Genomic DNA, 17,726 nt, shown 5'->3' with positions numbered 1-17,726 from the left:
GGAGTGGTAGGGGAGTTATCAGTAGGATGATGATGTTCTCAAGGGGGCAGCAAAGGATGCTGATGTTGACCGCAATATAGACCAGCTCAGATTCCTTTAAAATAGCCTCATTTCTTGAGTGACCTGGGTGTGAGAATTAGACACAGTTTTCTCACTGGAGGAGACTGCAGATGTCATTGGTCTTTTGTTTTTAGTTAGAATAATGCTGTAATTCTAAATTTGTCTTCCCTCATGGCTTATGAGGATGAATTATAATTGAGGTACATTATGCGTGATTTCTTATTCAATTTTGTATACCTTAAAATTGTATTTATTCATTTATCGATGTGTTTATTTACTAGGAGTAGAGCTTTTAGGTGTTTTTGAAAGAGAACTGGCAAGGCATGAAAAGAGCCGTCAGGAATTGGCTAACGCTGAGAAACTTTTTGATCTTCCTATTACCATGTACCCAGAGCTGCTGAAAGTGCAGAAGGAAATGACCGGGCTCAGGATGATTTACGAGCTCTACGAAGAACTGAAGGTGAGCATCTCGCTGAAAGCGAAGGTCTCAAGCTCACCGAAAGGGATATAGCAGTGACTTAGGCCCCACAGACTTTGATGCCACGGTAATAATGAGCTTGGGTCTGATTTTGTGGAAACATTTATTCTGGCTGCAGGAAGAGGAATGGGGCGTGATTACTCACGGGTACAGGGTTTCCATTTGGGTCGTTCAAAAAGTTCTGGAAATAGGTGGGTGTGGTGGCTCATGCCTATAATCCCAGCACTTTGAGAGGCCGAGGCCAGCGGATCACCTGAGGTCAGGAGTTCAAGACCAGTGTGGCCCATGTGGTGAAACCCCATCTCTACTAAAAATACAAGTAAAAATTAGTGGGGTGTGGTGGTGGGCCCCTGCAGCTGCTCAAGAGGCTGAGGCAGGAAACTCACTTGAACCTGGGAGGCGGAGTTTGCAGTGAGCCAAGATCAAGCCATTGCACTCCAGCATGGATGACAAGAGCGAAACTCCATCTTAAAAGAAAAAAAAAAGTCTGGAAATAGACATTGGCGATGGTTACCTGACATTGTGAAAGTACTTGATACTGCAGAATTGTGTATTTCATTTTTATTTTTGAGACAGGGTCTCATTCTACCACCCAAGCTGGCGTGCAGTGGTGTGATCATAGCTCACTGCAGGCTCAAACTCCTGGGCTCAAGTGATCCCCCTGCCTCAGCCTCTGAAGCAGCTTGGACTACAGAGGTGCACCACCACACCTGGCTAATCTTTTTTTATTTTCAGTAGAGGCAAGGTCTCGCTATGTTGTCCAGGCTGGTCTGAACTTCTGAGTTCAAGCGATCCTCTGCCTTGGCCTCCCAAAGTGCTGGGATTACAGATGTGAGCCACTGTACCTAGCCTGGAATTATATATTTTAAAATGGTTAAAAATGACAATTTTTTTTTTAAAATGTCTTTTACCATCATCATAGAAAAGAAAACTCTCTTTGGAAGTCAAGGTCTTGGTTAAGGTATGGGGTAAACTGTTTAGTTGCAAGTGGAGATTAAAAGTTGCAAATGTCAGCCAGGTGCAGAGGCTCATGCTTGTAATTCCAGCACTTTTGGGAGGCTGAGGTGGGCAGATTACATGAGGCCAGCAGTTTGAGACTAGCCTGGGCAACAAGGCGAAGCCCTGTCTCTACTAAAAAATACAAAAACAGTTCCAGGCGCAGTGGCTCACACCTGTCATCCCAGCACTTTGGGAGGCCAAGACAGGTGGATCACTTGAGGCCAGGAGTTTGAGATCGGCCTGGCCAACATGGCCAAACTCTATCTCTACTAAAAAATACAAAAATTATCCCGGTACAGTGTCACATGCCTGTGATCTCAGCTACCCCAAAGGCTGAGGCACAGGAATCGTTTCAACCGGGCGGCGGAGGTTGGAGTGAACTGAGATTGCACCACTGTCATCTTAGGTGACAGAGTGAGACTCTGTCTTAAAAAAATAAAAAATAAAAGTTGCAAATGTCATGTCATTTGGGTGCCTCTCATTGGTATATGTTTCCCATGCAAATTAATGCTGTTCATTCATTCATTCATCCATTCATCTGTTGACTTAATTCTTTATAGCTCAGTGCTGTGCTGGTTGGAGTGTGGGGTCCAGAAAAGGAGTCATGTCTGCCCTGACTATGTAGTCTGGGTTCTTGAGAAACAATCACTAGGAGATATATGTATCTATAGCCGTATCTGTCTATATCTAATCTTTATCTATAACTAATTTATATTTATATCTATACCTATACCTATATCTAATCTATGTATATCTATGCCTATATCAACTCTTTATATCTAACCTATATCTATGTATCTACCACTATACCTATATCTAATCTATATATATCTAATGTATATATATAGTGCCACAAAAGAGGTGGCCTGTGACTGAGGCTCTGATCCAGAACAGGCTTTTGCCTGGGGCTTTCCAGGCAGAGCGTTGGGCAGGAGCAGAGACAGGAGATGTGAAGTTGTATCATGCATCCATTACCTTTCATCCTGACTGGTGGCTTTACCGGCCACAGACGCACCAGAAAATGGGCTTTGGGAAGTGCGAAGTGGCTGGTGGAGATGGAGCTGTCAGAAGGGACTCTGGAGGCAGCGGGAGGTGGGGTGGGGGTGTGGGGGGATTACAGGCAGGGGTTCCTGCCCCAGTGCTGGCAGAAGGGATGGCAGCTTGCTTTTTAGGACAAGTATAGAGGGAATAGAGAGGAGAGAAGATTCCAGAGTCGGGGTAGAAAGTGATGAGACTTGGTGACTGATTAGATGTGTGCACTATGCAAGAAATTCATAAAGTAAAAAGCATACCCTCAGGTTTTAAAAGAAAAGGTATCATGAGAACTGAGAACAGCCATGCGTATGTCAAAATAGGTGGTTTTTTAATTTGTAATTTTTCTGGGTTCACAGTAGGTGTCTATGTGGGATACATGATACGCTTTGACACAGGCATGCAATGTTTAATCAACACGACACAGAGAATGGGTGTCGTCCCCTCGAGCTTTCATCCTTTGTGTAACAGACAATCCAGTTATGCTCTTTTAGTTATTTAAAAATATACAATTAAGTTACTGACTATAGTCACCCTGCTGTGCTATCAAATACTAGGTCTCGTTTATTCTATTTTTTTTTTTCTGCAGCAAAATAAGCAATTTTTAAAATCCAATATTAAGACATAGGTTGGTTCCCCCACCCACTGTCTGGTCTGTAGATGTTAAGGGACATTTCATCACCTAGAGTGACTTCCACTCTTTCATAGCAATTGCTTTTCAAAGCTGTGTGTTGAGAAGAGTCTCAGGGACACACTGGGTGGCTCCTCAGAGGCCCAGCAGGACACTGGTCATAATCCCAGGATATCCTGGGGTGGCAGCGGTACCAGTTGGGGGCATGGGTGGATTCTGGATCGGGTTTGCAGGTAGAGTCAGGGACCTCCTGGGGCTGTGGGCATGGGATGTGCGAGGAAGGGAACAAGGAAGACTCCAAGGTTTTGGCCTGGGGAGCCAGAAGGGTGGAGTCACTCTTAAGGGAAGCTCCAGGAAGAGAAGCTTTGGGGACGGTGGCGGACATCAGGAATTCAGTGCAAGGTGTTGTCTGCTGGACGTCCCTGTGGTGATGTCAAGGAAGCACTTGGATGTATTTGTCTGGAGCTCAGAGAAGAGCTAGAAGTGTGAATTGGGAGTGTCCAGGTGTGGGCCGTACTGAGCCACCAGTCCAGATGGGCTCACCTGGTGCCTTCGTTTCCTGGGGCTTCCAGAACAAATGATTACGAATGCAGATCAGGCGGCTGGGTTGGGGGTGCTGAAAACAACAGAAACGCGTCTCCTCCCAGTTCTGGAGGCCAGGAGTACAAAATCAAGGCGTCTGCAGGGCCACGCTCACCCCGGACGTTCTAGGAGAGGCTCCATCTTGCCTCTTCCAGCACTTGGTGGCTTCTGGCTATCCTCAGCGTTCCGTGGCTTGCAGCTCTGTCGCTTCTGTCTCTGCCTCCCTTGTCACAAGGCTGTCTTCCCTCTGTGCCTCTGTGCCTGCTTTCTAATATGGACACCATCATTGGATTTAGGGCCCACTCTAATCCTGTATGACCTCATCCTAACTACATCTGTAAAGACTCTCTTTCCAAGTAAGGCTTCATGCTGAGGTTCTGGGTGGATGTGCATTTTCAGGGGACGGTATTCAGCCAGGAGTGGGGTGGGTGGAGGAGCGAGGGCTGAGCTTGGGTCTCTCCAGCATTAAATACCACAGGAAGATGTCTTAAAAAAGGAAAGATGAGGAGAGGGAGGAGTGGCCCAGGCGGTAGGAGAACAGACAGGTGAGTGTGATGTCTTGAAGGCCAAGTGAGAAACGTGTTTCTAGAAGGTAGGACTGGTCACCTGCACCAGATGCTGCTGATAGACCAGGTGAGAAGAGGGTGGAGGGTCGACCCCAGTATTGCATGTCATGGAGGCCACTGGGGACTGCCACGAGAAGGTATCAATGGAGTGCGGTCATGGAAGCCTTTGTGGAGTGAGTCCAAGGTATTTACCTGAGAGAAGAGAAAGCATGGTCCTTGCAGAGACTTCTGCATGAACGCTCATAAACAGCATTGTTGGTAATAGCACAATACTAGAAACACCCGAAATGCCCATTAAGTGACTGGATAAATAAGCTGTGGCTCATCCGCACCGTGGAATACTATTCAGCAAGGTAGAGGATTGAACTGGTTATCAGCACATCCATGCAACAACATGGGCGACTCAGAATCGTCATGCTGAGCGAAAGAAGCCAGATACAGAGGAGTGCAGATTGTGTGATTCCATTCATAGAAAACCCTGGAAAATGCAAATGATTTTATGTGGCAGAACGCAGATCCATGGTTAAGTGGGGGTGGGGACAGGAGGAGAGGGATGGAGGGGTGATTAGACGGGAATGGGGTGCTTTTGAGGGTGATGAATGAGTTCACTGTCTTCTTCATGGTGGTGCTGTCAGAACTTGGCAGAGTTTTGTGTACCTTTAGTTATAGACAGCTTATTATATACAAGTTAATCCTTAATAAAGCTGTTAGAAAAACAGAACAGATACGGTGGCTCATGCCTGTAATCCCAACACTTTGGGAGGCTAAGGCAGGAGGATTGCTTGAGCCCAGGAGTTTGAGGCCAGCCTGGGCAACCTAGCAAGAACCCCTATCTCTGCAAAATAGAATAAAAGATATCCAGGCCTGGTAGTGTATGTCTGTAGTCTCAGCTACTCAGGAGGCTGAGATGGGAGGATCACTTGAGGCCAGGAGGTTGGGGCTGCAGTGAGCTGTGATTGCACCATTGCACTACAGCCTGGGTGGCAGTGAGACCCCGTTTTTTTTTGTTTTTGTTTTTGTTTTTTAAAGTAATTTTTACATTAAATCTCAGGAAAATAGAACACAGAAAATCTCTTTACAGTCATCAAGTAGGAACCTGTTGTATTCTCACTCCTTAGTGTCCACCTGATGGTTTGTAGACAGATTCTTGGATTAGTGATCTAAAGGGTAAGTGTTTTGTAACGTCAGCCTCTTTTATCAGGAAAAAGAAGCAAGTTATGACAACCCTTGAATGAATTATGCCTTTTAACACCCAGGCAACTCCCTGATTTAAAAAAACACCTGTTACTTTCCACCTCCACTTTTGTCTTTAGAAAAGGAAGATGTATTTCCATACATCTTCTTACATCCTCAGATACGGCATTATTTTTGAAACACTTACGAAAAGTGGGATTCTTTTCTTGTTGTTTTAGATCCTTCTGGTCAACCCCTCGTTTGTGAATTTCAGATAGTTGTAGATCGATGGGAAATAATTTAAAATATCTGAACGTGACTCAGAGGCAAGAACTTGCTCCCCTTACCGCGTTTCCAAAGGGGTCTTGTTGATGGGGCTGTTTCTTGCACGTTTCCAGGCCGCGAAAGAAGAATGGTCTCAGACCCTTTGGATCAACCTGAATGTGCAGTTTCTCCAGGAAGGAATTGAAGGTTTTCTCAGGGCTCTCAGAAAGCTGCCTCGGCCAGTCCGTGGCTTATCAGTGGCCTACTACTTGGAAGCAAAAATGAAGGCATTCAAAGACTCGATTCCTTTACTTCTTGACTTGAAACACGAGGCACTAAGAGACAGGTTTGTTTTGTCTGCTGTCCGGGATGGGAAAGTGTGGGAGGAGCTTTTAGTTAGAATTGTTTCCTTCAGTGCATTATCTTTGCTGAGGGCTGATGAAGAAGCCCAAGATTCCAGCAGTACCGCAGGGCTGTATGTAGGCACAACACACTTCTGTAATGTCGTTTCTGTGTAAAGTGTCTACACAACTGTCAACCACAGATTCTTTCAAAACCAAGAGCCCAACAGATGTGAAGTGGCATTTTCAGTTGCTTTTCTTGAAATTAAAAAAAATATATAGTAAATGGCCTGTAAAATTTTTAAAAAAATATCGTAAGTGGCCTATACAGTGACCTCTTACTATATATAAAAATATAGTAAGTGGTCCAGCAGACATTGAAAGGGACTCACATATGTAATTTACAGTTTTTTAGCCACTACAGTAAAAGAGTAAAAGAAAAGAGGTGAAATTAATTTTAATAGTGTATTTAATTAACTCAATATATCCCAAACATTACAACATAAAACATTTATTTATGAGATATTTTACATTCTTCTTAAAAAGTACGTCAAAGTGCGATGTGTATTTTATACCTATAGCCTGTTTCAACCTGGACTTGCCCCATTTCGAGTGCTCGGTAGCCACGCATGGCTTGTGGTTGCCTTACTGATGGGAGAGCCAGCCCTGTGGGTGGGACAGAGAAGCTTCTACCTGTGGGTCTGTGGTCATTTGGTGATGGTGCCACGCAGACATGAATCAGGAGTTCCAGTCCTGATTTGTGAGTTATGCTCCTGCTGATGTGTTCTCCTCTTCCTCTGTCATGTTTTTCAAAGTGTGGTCATCTGGTCATGCCATGACATCAAATGACTTCATTTTACTTAGTGAGAAAGTCGGCCCTTCTTTGGTTCCCTTCCCATCCTTGAGTTCACATCGAGAAAGTCTCTTCTAAGTGCTGGCTTGTCTTCAACACCTGTGACGCCTGTCTCTCCCTCTCAGCAAGGAGCAGGCAGCCCGCAGGGTCAGGTGCTGTGGGGCCCCAGCCCTCTTCACTGTCCGCTGGCTTACCTGGAGCACTCACCTTTACCTTTGCAGACTTCAGTTCCCTCAGCTGTAAGACTAGGTAGAAATCGGCATTTTTTAGCTAAGTTTCCCGGTTTTATAATCCCGTAACCCAGCATTTCAAACTTGGGTCATGTCTCACCATTTTTGTCATATCTGAGTATCATCTATGCTGCCATGGCTTTGTATTTTTCTTTCTATCAGTCTGTTTCTTTTTTACGGAAATGAATGTTATTCTAAATAGAAACTGACACCACCACTGTAAAGAGAAAACCAAAAGCTCTTGCCAGAAATGGAAAGTAATTATATGTATGTACACACACACACACACACACACACACACACACACACACACACAAAGAGCTAAAAACAGTCGGCTGTTTCTGACCGTGGGGAAGGTCATTCACCTTTCTTAGAGCAAAAAATGAAAGAACTAAAGAAAGAGGAAGGAAATCTGAAAGGTGGCTCGCCAATCAAAACAGGTTTATTTTAGAGAAAACAAACGTTGAGAGGTTTATTTTAGAGAAAACAGACTAAGAGTTTTTAAGGATTCAGGGTGTGTGTTTATCAAAGGCTTGGACTGCTGCTGAGTCTCTTTGTTGTGCTTATCCGGGAGGGAGAGTTGGGTCTCTTCCCACACAGCGTTCTGCAGCTGCAGGCACACCCGATCAGTCTGCTTTTAGCTTCCCTATCTTAGCGCACCTGAAGGGAAAGGAATGTGCTTATTAAGGCCCATTGTTTTACTGGGGCCCGTTGTATGAGGGTGAAGCTTGGCAGTTACCCCAGAGTCTTCCTCCCCTCCTCCCTCTGTGCCTGAGCTGTCTTATCTGTGTTTTACTGTCTGCTCTTTCTGGCCACTGGTGGTTAGAGGAGAAGTGATTTCCAGGAGCTGGAACTGAAAGTGGTGGTGTTTGCCGGAGATGACGGTGCTCCTGCTACCACGGGGAGACTTTCCCTTCCGTGCAATTTAATGCAATTAAAAGGACTGGGGAGGAACCGGAGAGGGAATCGCTCTGTCCCCGTGGGTCAGGGCTGTGTCGTGTTGAGTGTGGACCCCATAACCCACCACCAGGGTTATGTCATGGGCTGGTCCCAGGTCTGCTTTGCCCGCCTGCTGTCCATCAGTTGCCGTGGTACGGCTTTTGCGAAACAGAAAGATTTATTGGCAAGGCTGCCAAGCAAGGAGGCAGGTGAGCACCCTCAAATCTGCCTTCCCAAAGATAAGGCTTAGGGATGTTTAGGGGTTAGGGGAGTAGGGTGGTCTAGGTCGAGGGGGAAAGTGATTGGTGGTGGGAAAAAGGAAGTAGCAGGTTCATTCCGAGCAAGCGTAGTTAGGGTTCATGGCATTTCACAGGACATAGGTACAGAAAATGGTGGCGCCAGCGTGGCCGGAGGGTGGAGTTTTTGGCCCTCCAACGTCAAAAGGTCACCTTTGGGGCATTTGCACAGGCCCAGGTGAAAGGCCGGTGGTATCTACCGGTTTGAACTGGACAGAGGAGCTGGCCCAAGTTCCTGAAAAACAGCCTAAGTGACCATCGCCATAGTGATCTGTGACTGTCATCCATGAATAGCCAGTGACGGTTAAGTTTCAGCGTTCGGTGGTGAGGCCTTCAGCTTCGTGGGGAAAAAAATAACAAAAAGCAAGTGACCATAAGCCACAGGGCAGGCAGACCTGATGACACTTACCCCTCAGTTTCAGTTCTGACCCTCCTTCCTGTCAGTGCTGGGCTGGGCCTGGGGGTACAGAGACGGATGAACCAGTAGGGTCTCCTTTCTGACCATTTCCATGGCACCGTGTGTGTGTGTGTGTGTGTGTGTGTGTGTGTGTGTGTGTGTTTACAACAACACTCTGTGATTCAGCCCTTGCCGCTTCCATGCTGGGTACGTGGCATTCTGCTGTCTAGTGCCACACTTCGCTGCGTTACTCACACCCATTCCGTACCCACAGAACATGGGTACATTCACAGGCCAAATGCAGACGTTAAAAGACGGCCAGTCAGGTGAGGAGCAGAGCTGCCCCTGTTGTGTCTGTGTGCACAGAAGTCTGCCCCCACCGTCCCGCCTGAATGCGCCCCTCCGTTCCTCCTCTTTCACGCTTCGGTTTTCTGGTAGTACTCAGCACCTTATGTAATGATTTAATTTATACATTTGTTTATTGTTTGTCGATTGCCTCCCCAAGCAGGTGGCAGGTTCCCTGAAGCTAGGGACCTTCTCCTTGGTAACTCTGTGCCCCAGCCCACTGCCTGGCACAGAGTCAGCACTGAAATATTTACCGAATGCATGAGCGCTCATAATTTACATGAGGCTCTCAAAAAGGCCGAGTGAGTCTCCGGAGGCTGAGCTCATTGGTCGAGAGACTATGACAGAAGCAGTTTCCAAGAATTAAAAGTTGTATGTTTTATAAGAAGGCCTTGAAGACTCGTGTGTGTATATACATATATATACAGTATTTTGCTATATACAGTATTTTGCTAGATGTTGTTTTCAAGTTTGACTCCAGAGGCCAGTGGGATTTGGCGAACTTTGGGAATATATTTTCAGTGATGCCCCCGTATTTTAGAATTTCATTACAAGAGGTTTACAGAATGAGATTCATGCTGTGATTTAAATGAGAATACAGATACTGCTCAACTTACGACCACAATTGGTTCCGACAGACTGGTCGTAACACGATTTGGTCTTAAGTTGAATAGGTTATATGTACAGTACTGTGAAATGATGTTATAAAAATCTTTAAGTCGTATTTTATCATAATTTTCTTTCATTATTGTTATATATCATAATTTTCTTTGTTCATTTTATGCCATTTGTATCATCTCTACACTACTTTGTTTCTTATTTTTACATTCGTCAGGTTTAAGTAAAACACTGCATTACCAGTACAACTGGTTTAATATTTGCAAAACATACAAAATTACAAAATACAGAGTGCATACAAAAATACAAAATACAGGTGTAAAAAAACACCATAGGAAACATTTTCCCAATTGCAAAACATATCAAAATATATAAACATGTACAAAACACAAATTGCTGCACCGAGTCTGGGATAACAGTTGAAATGGTGCACGCGGAGATGATAGTGCTGCCGGAAGCTGGTCCGCACTGTCGGATGCCCAGCCGGGCAACGTTTGCGCTGCCAGACGCGGAGCAGTCGTGGCTAGCGATTGTGGTCGTAACATCGAATGGTCAGAAGTGGCATAGGTTGTAAGTCGATCAATACCTGTAACTGAATTCCTCACGAAATCCAGTAAGCTTAAAGATTTGAATGCCGATGTGCTTTCAGGCATTGGAAAGAACTTATGGAGAAAACTTCTGTCTTTTTCGAAATGACCGAAACCTTCACCTTGGAAAACATGTTTGCTATGGAACTGCACAAGCATACGGAAGTTCTCAATGAGATTGTCACTGCTGCGGTCAAGGAGGTCGCCATTGAGAAGGTTAGACTTCAGTTAAAAACAGTTTTTAAAAAAACAACCTTTTTTTTAAATCAAAGAGAAAATAGCGAGACCTCATCTCTCCAAAAAAAAAAAAAAAAAAAAAAAAAAAAATTAGCTGTACGTGGTGGCATGCCTTTAGTCCCAGCTACTTGGGAGGCTGAAGTGGGAGGATCACTTGAACCTGGAAGGTGGGGGCTGCAGTGAGCTGTGATTGTGCCATTGCACACCAGCTGGGGTGACAGGGTGAGGCCCGTCTCAAAGAACAAAAGCAAACAAACAAAAAAAAGAATGCGTGTTTACTCTAGTGCTTGATATACTTCCGTAATAAAGACGTATTTGTTGGCTAGGTGTAGTGGCTACTGCCTGTAATCCTGGTGAAACCCCATCTCTACTAAAAATACAAAGAATTAGCTGGGCAGGGTGGCATGCACCTGTAGTCCCAGCTACTTGGGAGGCTGAGGAGAGAATCGCTGGACCCAGGAGGCGGACGTTGCAGTGAGCCAAGATTGTACCACTACACTCCAGCCTGGGCAACAGAGCAGGACTCTGTCTCAAAAAAAAAAAAAAATTGTTTCATTGTTCCTAATTATAGTTTCATTTTCCATTGTTTAAAACATTTTATTATTTTTTCTTATATATTTATTTTGCCATTGATTTTTTTAGATAGCAGTAATAGATGTTCATGTTAGAAAATTAGAAAAAAAATTATAATCTCACCACCTCAAAATAATTATTAACTTTTTAGGCCGGGCGCGGTGGCTCACGCCTGTAATCCCAGCACTTTGGGAGGCCGAGACGGGTGGATCATGAGGTCAAGAGATCGAGACCATCCTGGTCAACATGGTGAAACCCCGTCTCTACTAAAAATACAAAAAATTAGCTGGGCATGGTGGCGCGCGCCTGTAATCCCAGCTACTCAGGAGGCTGAGGCAGGAGAATTGCCTGAACCCAGGAGGCGGAAGTTGCGGTGAGCCGAGATCGCGCCATTGCACTCGAGCCTGGGTAACAAGAGTGAAACTCCGTCTCAAAAAAAAAAAAACAAAACTTTTTAGTGTATTTCTTTCCCTTCTTAAAAATGTATGCACACACGTACACATATACATATATACATACTACTCATACGTGTGCACATATGCCTGAGCATGTGTATGCACAAACATACACAGCTACACACATACACATATATGCACATACATGTATACAGTCACGTGTCACCTAATGATGGGATCCATTCTGAGAAACGTGTCCTGAGTTGATTCATGATTGTGCAAACAAACCTAGCTGGGCTGACTACTACACACCCTGGCTATGGGATACAGCCTGTTGCTCTAGACTGCAAGCCCGGACAGTGAGTGGCTGTACTAAGTACTGTCAGCCATGGTAACTGAATAGTACGTACGTATCTAAACGTAGAAAAGGTGCAGTCAAAATACGGTCTCATAGTCCTATGGGGCCACCGTTGTATTCCAGGTTCATCACTGACTGAAACATCCTTATGCAGCACATGACTCTACATAGTATAGCACACATGTATATACACATGTATATACATATACACATGCATGTAAACACAATATATACATACAATGTGCACACACTGTACCTAAGACACATAAGGTATATACATGTGTACATATGCACAGTGTACACACAGTGTACCTAATATATACATGTATGCACAATGTACACTATGTATTCATATACACAGTGTGTACACAGTGTGCATAATATGCACACATACACACAATGTACACTATTTGTATGCATACAATGTACACACAGTATACCTAATGTATACATGTACACACACTGTATACTATTCATATACACACAATGTACACACAGTGTACCTAATATATACACATACATACAATGTACACTATGTATTCATATACACACAATGTACACATAGTTTACTTAAGATATACATGTATATATAATGTACATGGTATATTAATATACACACAATGTACACACAGGGTACCTAATATACACACATACACATAATGTATATACATGTATATATATGCATACAGTATACACACAGTGTAACTAATATACATGCATACATATGATGTACATATATATATATATACACATATACACACAATCTACACACAATGTACCTAATATACACATGTACACATAAAATACACACATGTACACACAGTGTACACAATATACCAAACATAAACATAATATACATATAATCTGCACACATACATATGTATACGCATATACATATGTATCAATATAGATTTTTTTGTTTTGAGATGGGGTCTCCCTACGTTGCCAAGACTGGTCATGAACTCCTGGTCTCAAGCAATCCACTTGCCTTGACCCTCTAAAGTGTTAGGATTATAGGCGTGAGCCACCACACCTGGCCTCAATACAGATTGTTTTGAATATGGAATCATAAGAGGCCTATCATTTTGTAATTTGGTTTTCTAGACAGTAAAGTAAGCACAGGGACAGGATCCCATAACTGTGCAGACTCTGGGAGCAGACTGTAGGATTTAGACCCTGTTTCTGGGGCTTGGCAACTGAGCTTCATGTCTCTTGAGCCTTAGTTGCCATCTCTGTAAAATGTGGGTGATAATAATCCCTACCACAATACTTTGAAGTATTTGCTTCAAGGACTGAATGAGATCGCATATGTGACATGCCTACCTGCTACATAGCAATAAATGACTGTTATGACCATGACAGAATCCCGACTTTTCAGGAAACAGACCCAGGACTCTGAATGCGTTGTTGGCCAGAAGCAAGCTAAGGAAGATGTTTTGGGGTTGGGGCTTGCTCTTTACAGTTCGTGTGCCTGAATCATTCTTATCATTCTTTTTCTATTCCTGACCAGGCTGTGAAGGAAATCCTAGACACTTGGGAAAATATGAAATTCACCGTAGTCAAGTATTACAAAGGCACCCAGGAGCGGGGCTACATCCTGGGTTCCGTCGATGAAATTATCCAGTGTCTTGATGACAACACTTTCAACCTGCAGAGCATCTCAGGAAGCAGATTTGTGGGGCCTTTTCTGCAAACTGTGCACAAATGGGAAAAAACGCTTTCTCTAATAGGGGAAGTCATTGAGGTGAGAGAAAAGATGAACAAAAGATGGGTTTCAGCCAGTGCATAGCAGGAAAGAGCTTTTATATGAGGATATTTGGTGCTTAGAAACAAATGATCCTCTTTCTTACTTTTTTGTCTTGATTTATTTTGAGGGCAGAAGTGCATTATTAGAGGAATTGATCTGAGTTTTTCTTTCAGTGGCTGATTTTCATTTCCAAGATTCCTAATTGCTTCTTTTTCATATATCTCTGTCTTTGATACTGTCCTGTTCTTGTTGCAAGGATGCTTTTGCCTCCTTGATCGCCCTGAAAGTTAGAAACATATTTATTTTAAATTCCTTTTCAGGTTTCGCTACACTTTTTTTAAAAAAATGTCTGTTGACTGTCTCTTACGGTGGGTTTTCCTCCGTGGGATTTTGGGTTTCTTTTCTAGCTCATCTCACATGACTTCTGTTTCTTGTATCTGCTTCACTTTGTCACCTGTTTTTGCAGCCTCTCTAACCTGGGGCCTGTCACACTGGGAAGCAGCAAGGTCTTCTAATAGGTGGTTTGGGGCTTTCTTCCTTTTGGGCAATACTTGTCCAGACCTCTCTGGCTCCCAGTCTCACTGCACCATTTTTGTGTGGTTGGCTTTTTTTCCTCCCCAGACCACGGGAAGCACTTTGTTCTTGGCTACAGCCCAAGCCTTGGGTGGGACGAAGCCAGGCCTGGTTCCCTGGCCAGGTGTGAGATCCGGGCCTCCATCATGCCTGGGCTTCTTGGCCTTGCTTTGTTTGTTTCTTTGTTTTGTCTATAACTTTGTGTTAGTGGAAGCTCTTCTGTAGGATATAGCACTGTTTTTTAATTTGCGAGTTAAAAATAATTTTTTTTTTTTTTTAGACACAGTCTTGCTCTGTCACCCAGGTGGGAATGCAGTGGTGCTATCTTGGCTCACTGCAACCTGTGCCATCCAGGTTCAAGTGGTGATTCTCCTGCCTCAATCTCTCAAGTAGCTGGGATTACAGGCACCTGCCACCATGCCCAGCTAATTTTTGTATTTTCAGTAGAGATGGCGTTTCTCCTTGTTGGCCAGGCTGGTCTTGAATTCCTAACCTCAAGTGACCTGCCCACCTCAGCCTCCCAGAGTCCTGGGATTACAGGCGTGAGCCACCGTGTCTGGTCAAAAAATTTGTTTTTATTGAGGTGAAATTTACATACCATAAAACTGGCTGTTGTAAAGTGCACAATTCAGTGACATTTAGTACATTCACCATGTTGTGCAACTACCACCTGTACTTCCAGATTTTCATCAAACCAAAGAAAAGCCAGTACCCCTTAAGCAGCCACTCCCTACCCATCTCCTCCCTCAGAAACAGACTGGCAACCACCGGTCTGTTTTCTGTGTTAGTGGATTTGCCTATTTTGGATGTTTCACACAAATGGAGTGACACAATATACGATCCTTTACGTCTGGCTTTTGTTACTTAGCATGACGTTTCCAGGTTCTTCCGTGTTGCAGCATGTGTCAGTGCTTCAGTTCTTTTCAGGACCCAATAATATTCCCTAGTATGGATTGAGCACATGTTGTTTTTCAAACATACTGTTTTCCAATATTCATTGGCTGATAGACATTTGGGTTGTTTCCACCTTTTGGCTATTGTGAACAGTGCTGCTGTCGGCATCTATGCACAATTACTTGAGTCCCTGTTTTCAATTTTTTTTTTTTTTTTTTTTGCGACAGAGTCTCGCTCTGTTGCCAGGCTGGAGTGCAGTGACGTGATCTCAGCTCACTACAATTTCTGCCTCCCAGGTTCAAATGATTCTCCTGCCTCAGCCTCTGGAGTAGCTTGACTATAGGTGCCCAGCACCATGCCCGGCTAATTTTTGTATTTTAGTAGAGACGGGGTTTCGCCATGTTGGCCAGGATGGTCTCGATCTCGTGACTTTGTGATCCGCCCGCCTTGGCCTCCCAAAGTGCTGGGATTACAGGCATGAGCCACTGTGCCTGGCTCCCTGTTTTCAGTTCTTTTGGAATTTACCTAGGAGCGGAATTGCCAGGCACGTGGTATTTGGTTCCCTTTTTGTGTGGCTTTGGCATGGCCTGTCCTTGGTGATTGTGGGTCACAGGCTTAACCCCCATTTCATAACTAGAAGTTTTCCTACCTATGCTGGGCTGCATGGAGAGCTTCCTTTTGCTTTTGAGTGTGGCCATTAGTTGCGTTTCCCTAGCATTCCCATTCGTTTGGAGTGGAGGGGAGCTCAGCCGTGCAGATGCTCACTCTGTCACCTTGCCTGGAAGGTCCTTCCGTCTGAGTTGACTTGGGTCTGTCCCACGTCAGGGTGGGCTTTGCTATCCATTCCTGGAGGTATCTGATAATCACTGCTGACACTGACCTTTTGTACATTTACAGATTTGGATGTTGGTTCAGAGAAAATGGATGTATCTTGAAAGTATTTTTATTGGTGGAGATATAAGATCACAACTTCCAGAAGAGGCAAAAAAGTTTGACAACATCGATAGAGTATTTAAAAGGGCAAGTGACTCACTTCTATTTTAGTAATGAAAGAAGGGCAGTGATCTGAGATATTTGTACTTTTTATTTGCACACTGTATTTTCTCCCATTAGTGGCTTCTCTCTTTTTAGAGACAGTGTCTGCAACAGGCTCTGTTGCAGCCTCGAACTCTTGGGCTGAGATCCTCCTGCCTCAGCCTCTCAAGCAGCTGGGATTACAGGCATGTGCTGCCATGCCCGAATTTAAAAATGTTTTATAAAGATAGGATCTTGCTATGTTGTCCAGGCTGGTCTCAAACTCCCAGCCTCAAGTGATTCTCCCACCGCAGCCTTCCAAAGCGCTGGGATTACAGGCGTGGGTCACCTTGCCTAGTCCACTAGTAGCTTCTGAATTTTTCCTGTCATTATGTATGACCTTAATCTATCTAATACAAATTTCTGTTGGATTTTTAGCTGCTGGCATATGACACCAAATCTTTTTCACATTTATCATAAAAGCAATATTTGCTTGTTTAAAATATTTTGAAAATGTAGAACAGTGGAAAAACATACCTCTCATGGTTTTGTCACTTTCATGGGACCACTTTAACACATCACTATATTCATTTTATCTTTTTCCTATGTGTATTAATTTAAAAAGCGTAATTATAATCACATTGTGTACAACTTTTTTTTTTTTTTTTTTTTTTTGGGATGGAGTTTCGCTCTTGTTACCCAGGCTGGAGTGCCATGGCGCGATCTCGGCTCACTGCAACCTCTGCCTCCTGGGTTCAAGCAATTCTCCTGCCTCAGTCTTCTGAGTAGCTGGGATTCCAGGCACGTGCCACCATGCCCAGCTAATTTTTTTTTTTTTTTGTATTTTTAGTAGAGATGGGGTTTCACCATGTTGACCTGGATGGTCTCGATCTCTCGACCTCGTGATCCACCCGCCTCGGCCTCCCGAAGTGCTGGGATTACAGGCTTGAGCCACCGCGCCCTGCCTTTTTTCTTTTTTTTAAGAGACAAGGTCTCACTTTGTTGCCCAGGCTGGAGTGCAGTGGTGTGATCATAGCCCACTGCAGCCTCCAACTCCTGGGCTCAGATGATCCTCCTGCCTTGGCCTCCCAGGTAGCTGGGACTACAGGTGTGAAATACCCCACTTGGCTAACTTAAAAAAAAGTTTGTTTTTGTTTTTATTTTTTAGTAGAGATGGAGACTTGCTGTGTTGCCCAGGCTGGTCTCAAACTCCTGGCCTCAGACAATTCTCCTGTCTTGGTCTCACAAAGCACTAGGATTACAGGCATGAAAATGGAATCAATCTTACCAATATCATTGGCTATTTTCATTGAACAGTTTGACCTGTTTTAATAAACAAACATCGAAATTATCACTCACAGCAGACGATTGACCTGTTGTTGGACATTGAAGCTATTTCCTTCTTTTTTCTGCTATGATAAAGAATGCTGCTGTGATTTCTGTATATACAAATTGCTCACAGTGGAATTGTACGCAACAGATGTTGATTGGACACCTACTATGTGCTAGCACTGCTGTAGGGTAGGGTGGCACCCATCAGTGCG

The 17,726-nt window shown here is 44.1% G+C and overlaps 1 protein-coding gene across 2 annotated transcripts in view; it reads left to right on the top strand.

Moving 5' to 3' along the window:
* The window catches only part of DNAH10 (dynein axonemal heavy chain 10), a 175,775-nt gene that overhangs the window by 60,202 nt on the left and 97,847 nt on the right, over positions 1-17,726 (top strand). For both annotated transcript variants that reach the window (XM_039471919.2, XM_074402071.1), the window contains exons 24-28: positions 342-520; positions 5,920-6,131; positions 10,454-10,607; positions 13,465-13,698; positions 16,066-16,188. In XM_039471919.2, the coding sequence (XP_039327853.2) occupies positions 342-520; positions 5,920-6,131; positions 10,454-10,607; positions 13,465-13,698; positions 16,066-16,188 (902 nt within the window). The remainder of the gene's footprint in view (positions 1-341; positions 521-5,919; positions 6,132-10,453; positions 10,608-13,464; positions 13,699-16,065; positions 16,189-17,726) is intronic.

This window comes from Saimiri boliviensis, chromosome 7 (assembly GCF_048565385.1).
Source record: "Saimiri boliviensis isolate mSaiBol1 chromosome 7, mSaiBol1.pri, whole genome shotgun sequence".
Classification (NCBI taxonomy): domain Eukaryota; kingdom Metazoa; phylum Chordata; class Mammalia; order Primates; family Cebidae; genus Saimiri; species Saimiri boliviensis.
The sequence above is the reverse complement of the archived record's forward strand: the minus strand, read 5'-3'. Positions and strand labels throughout refer to the sequence as shown.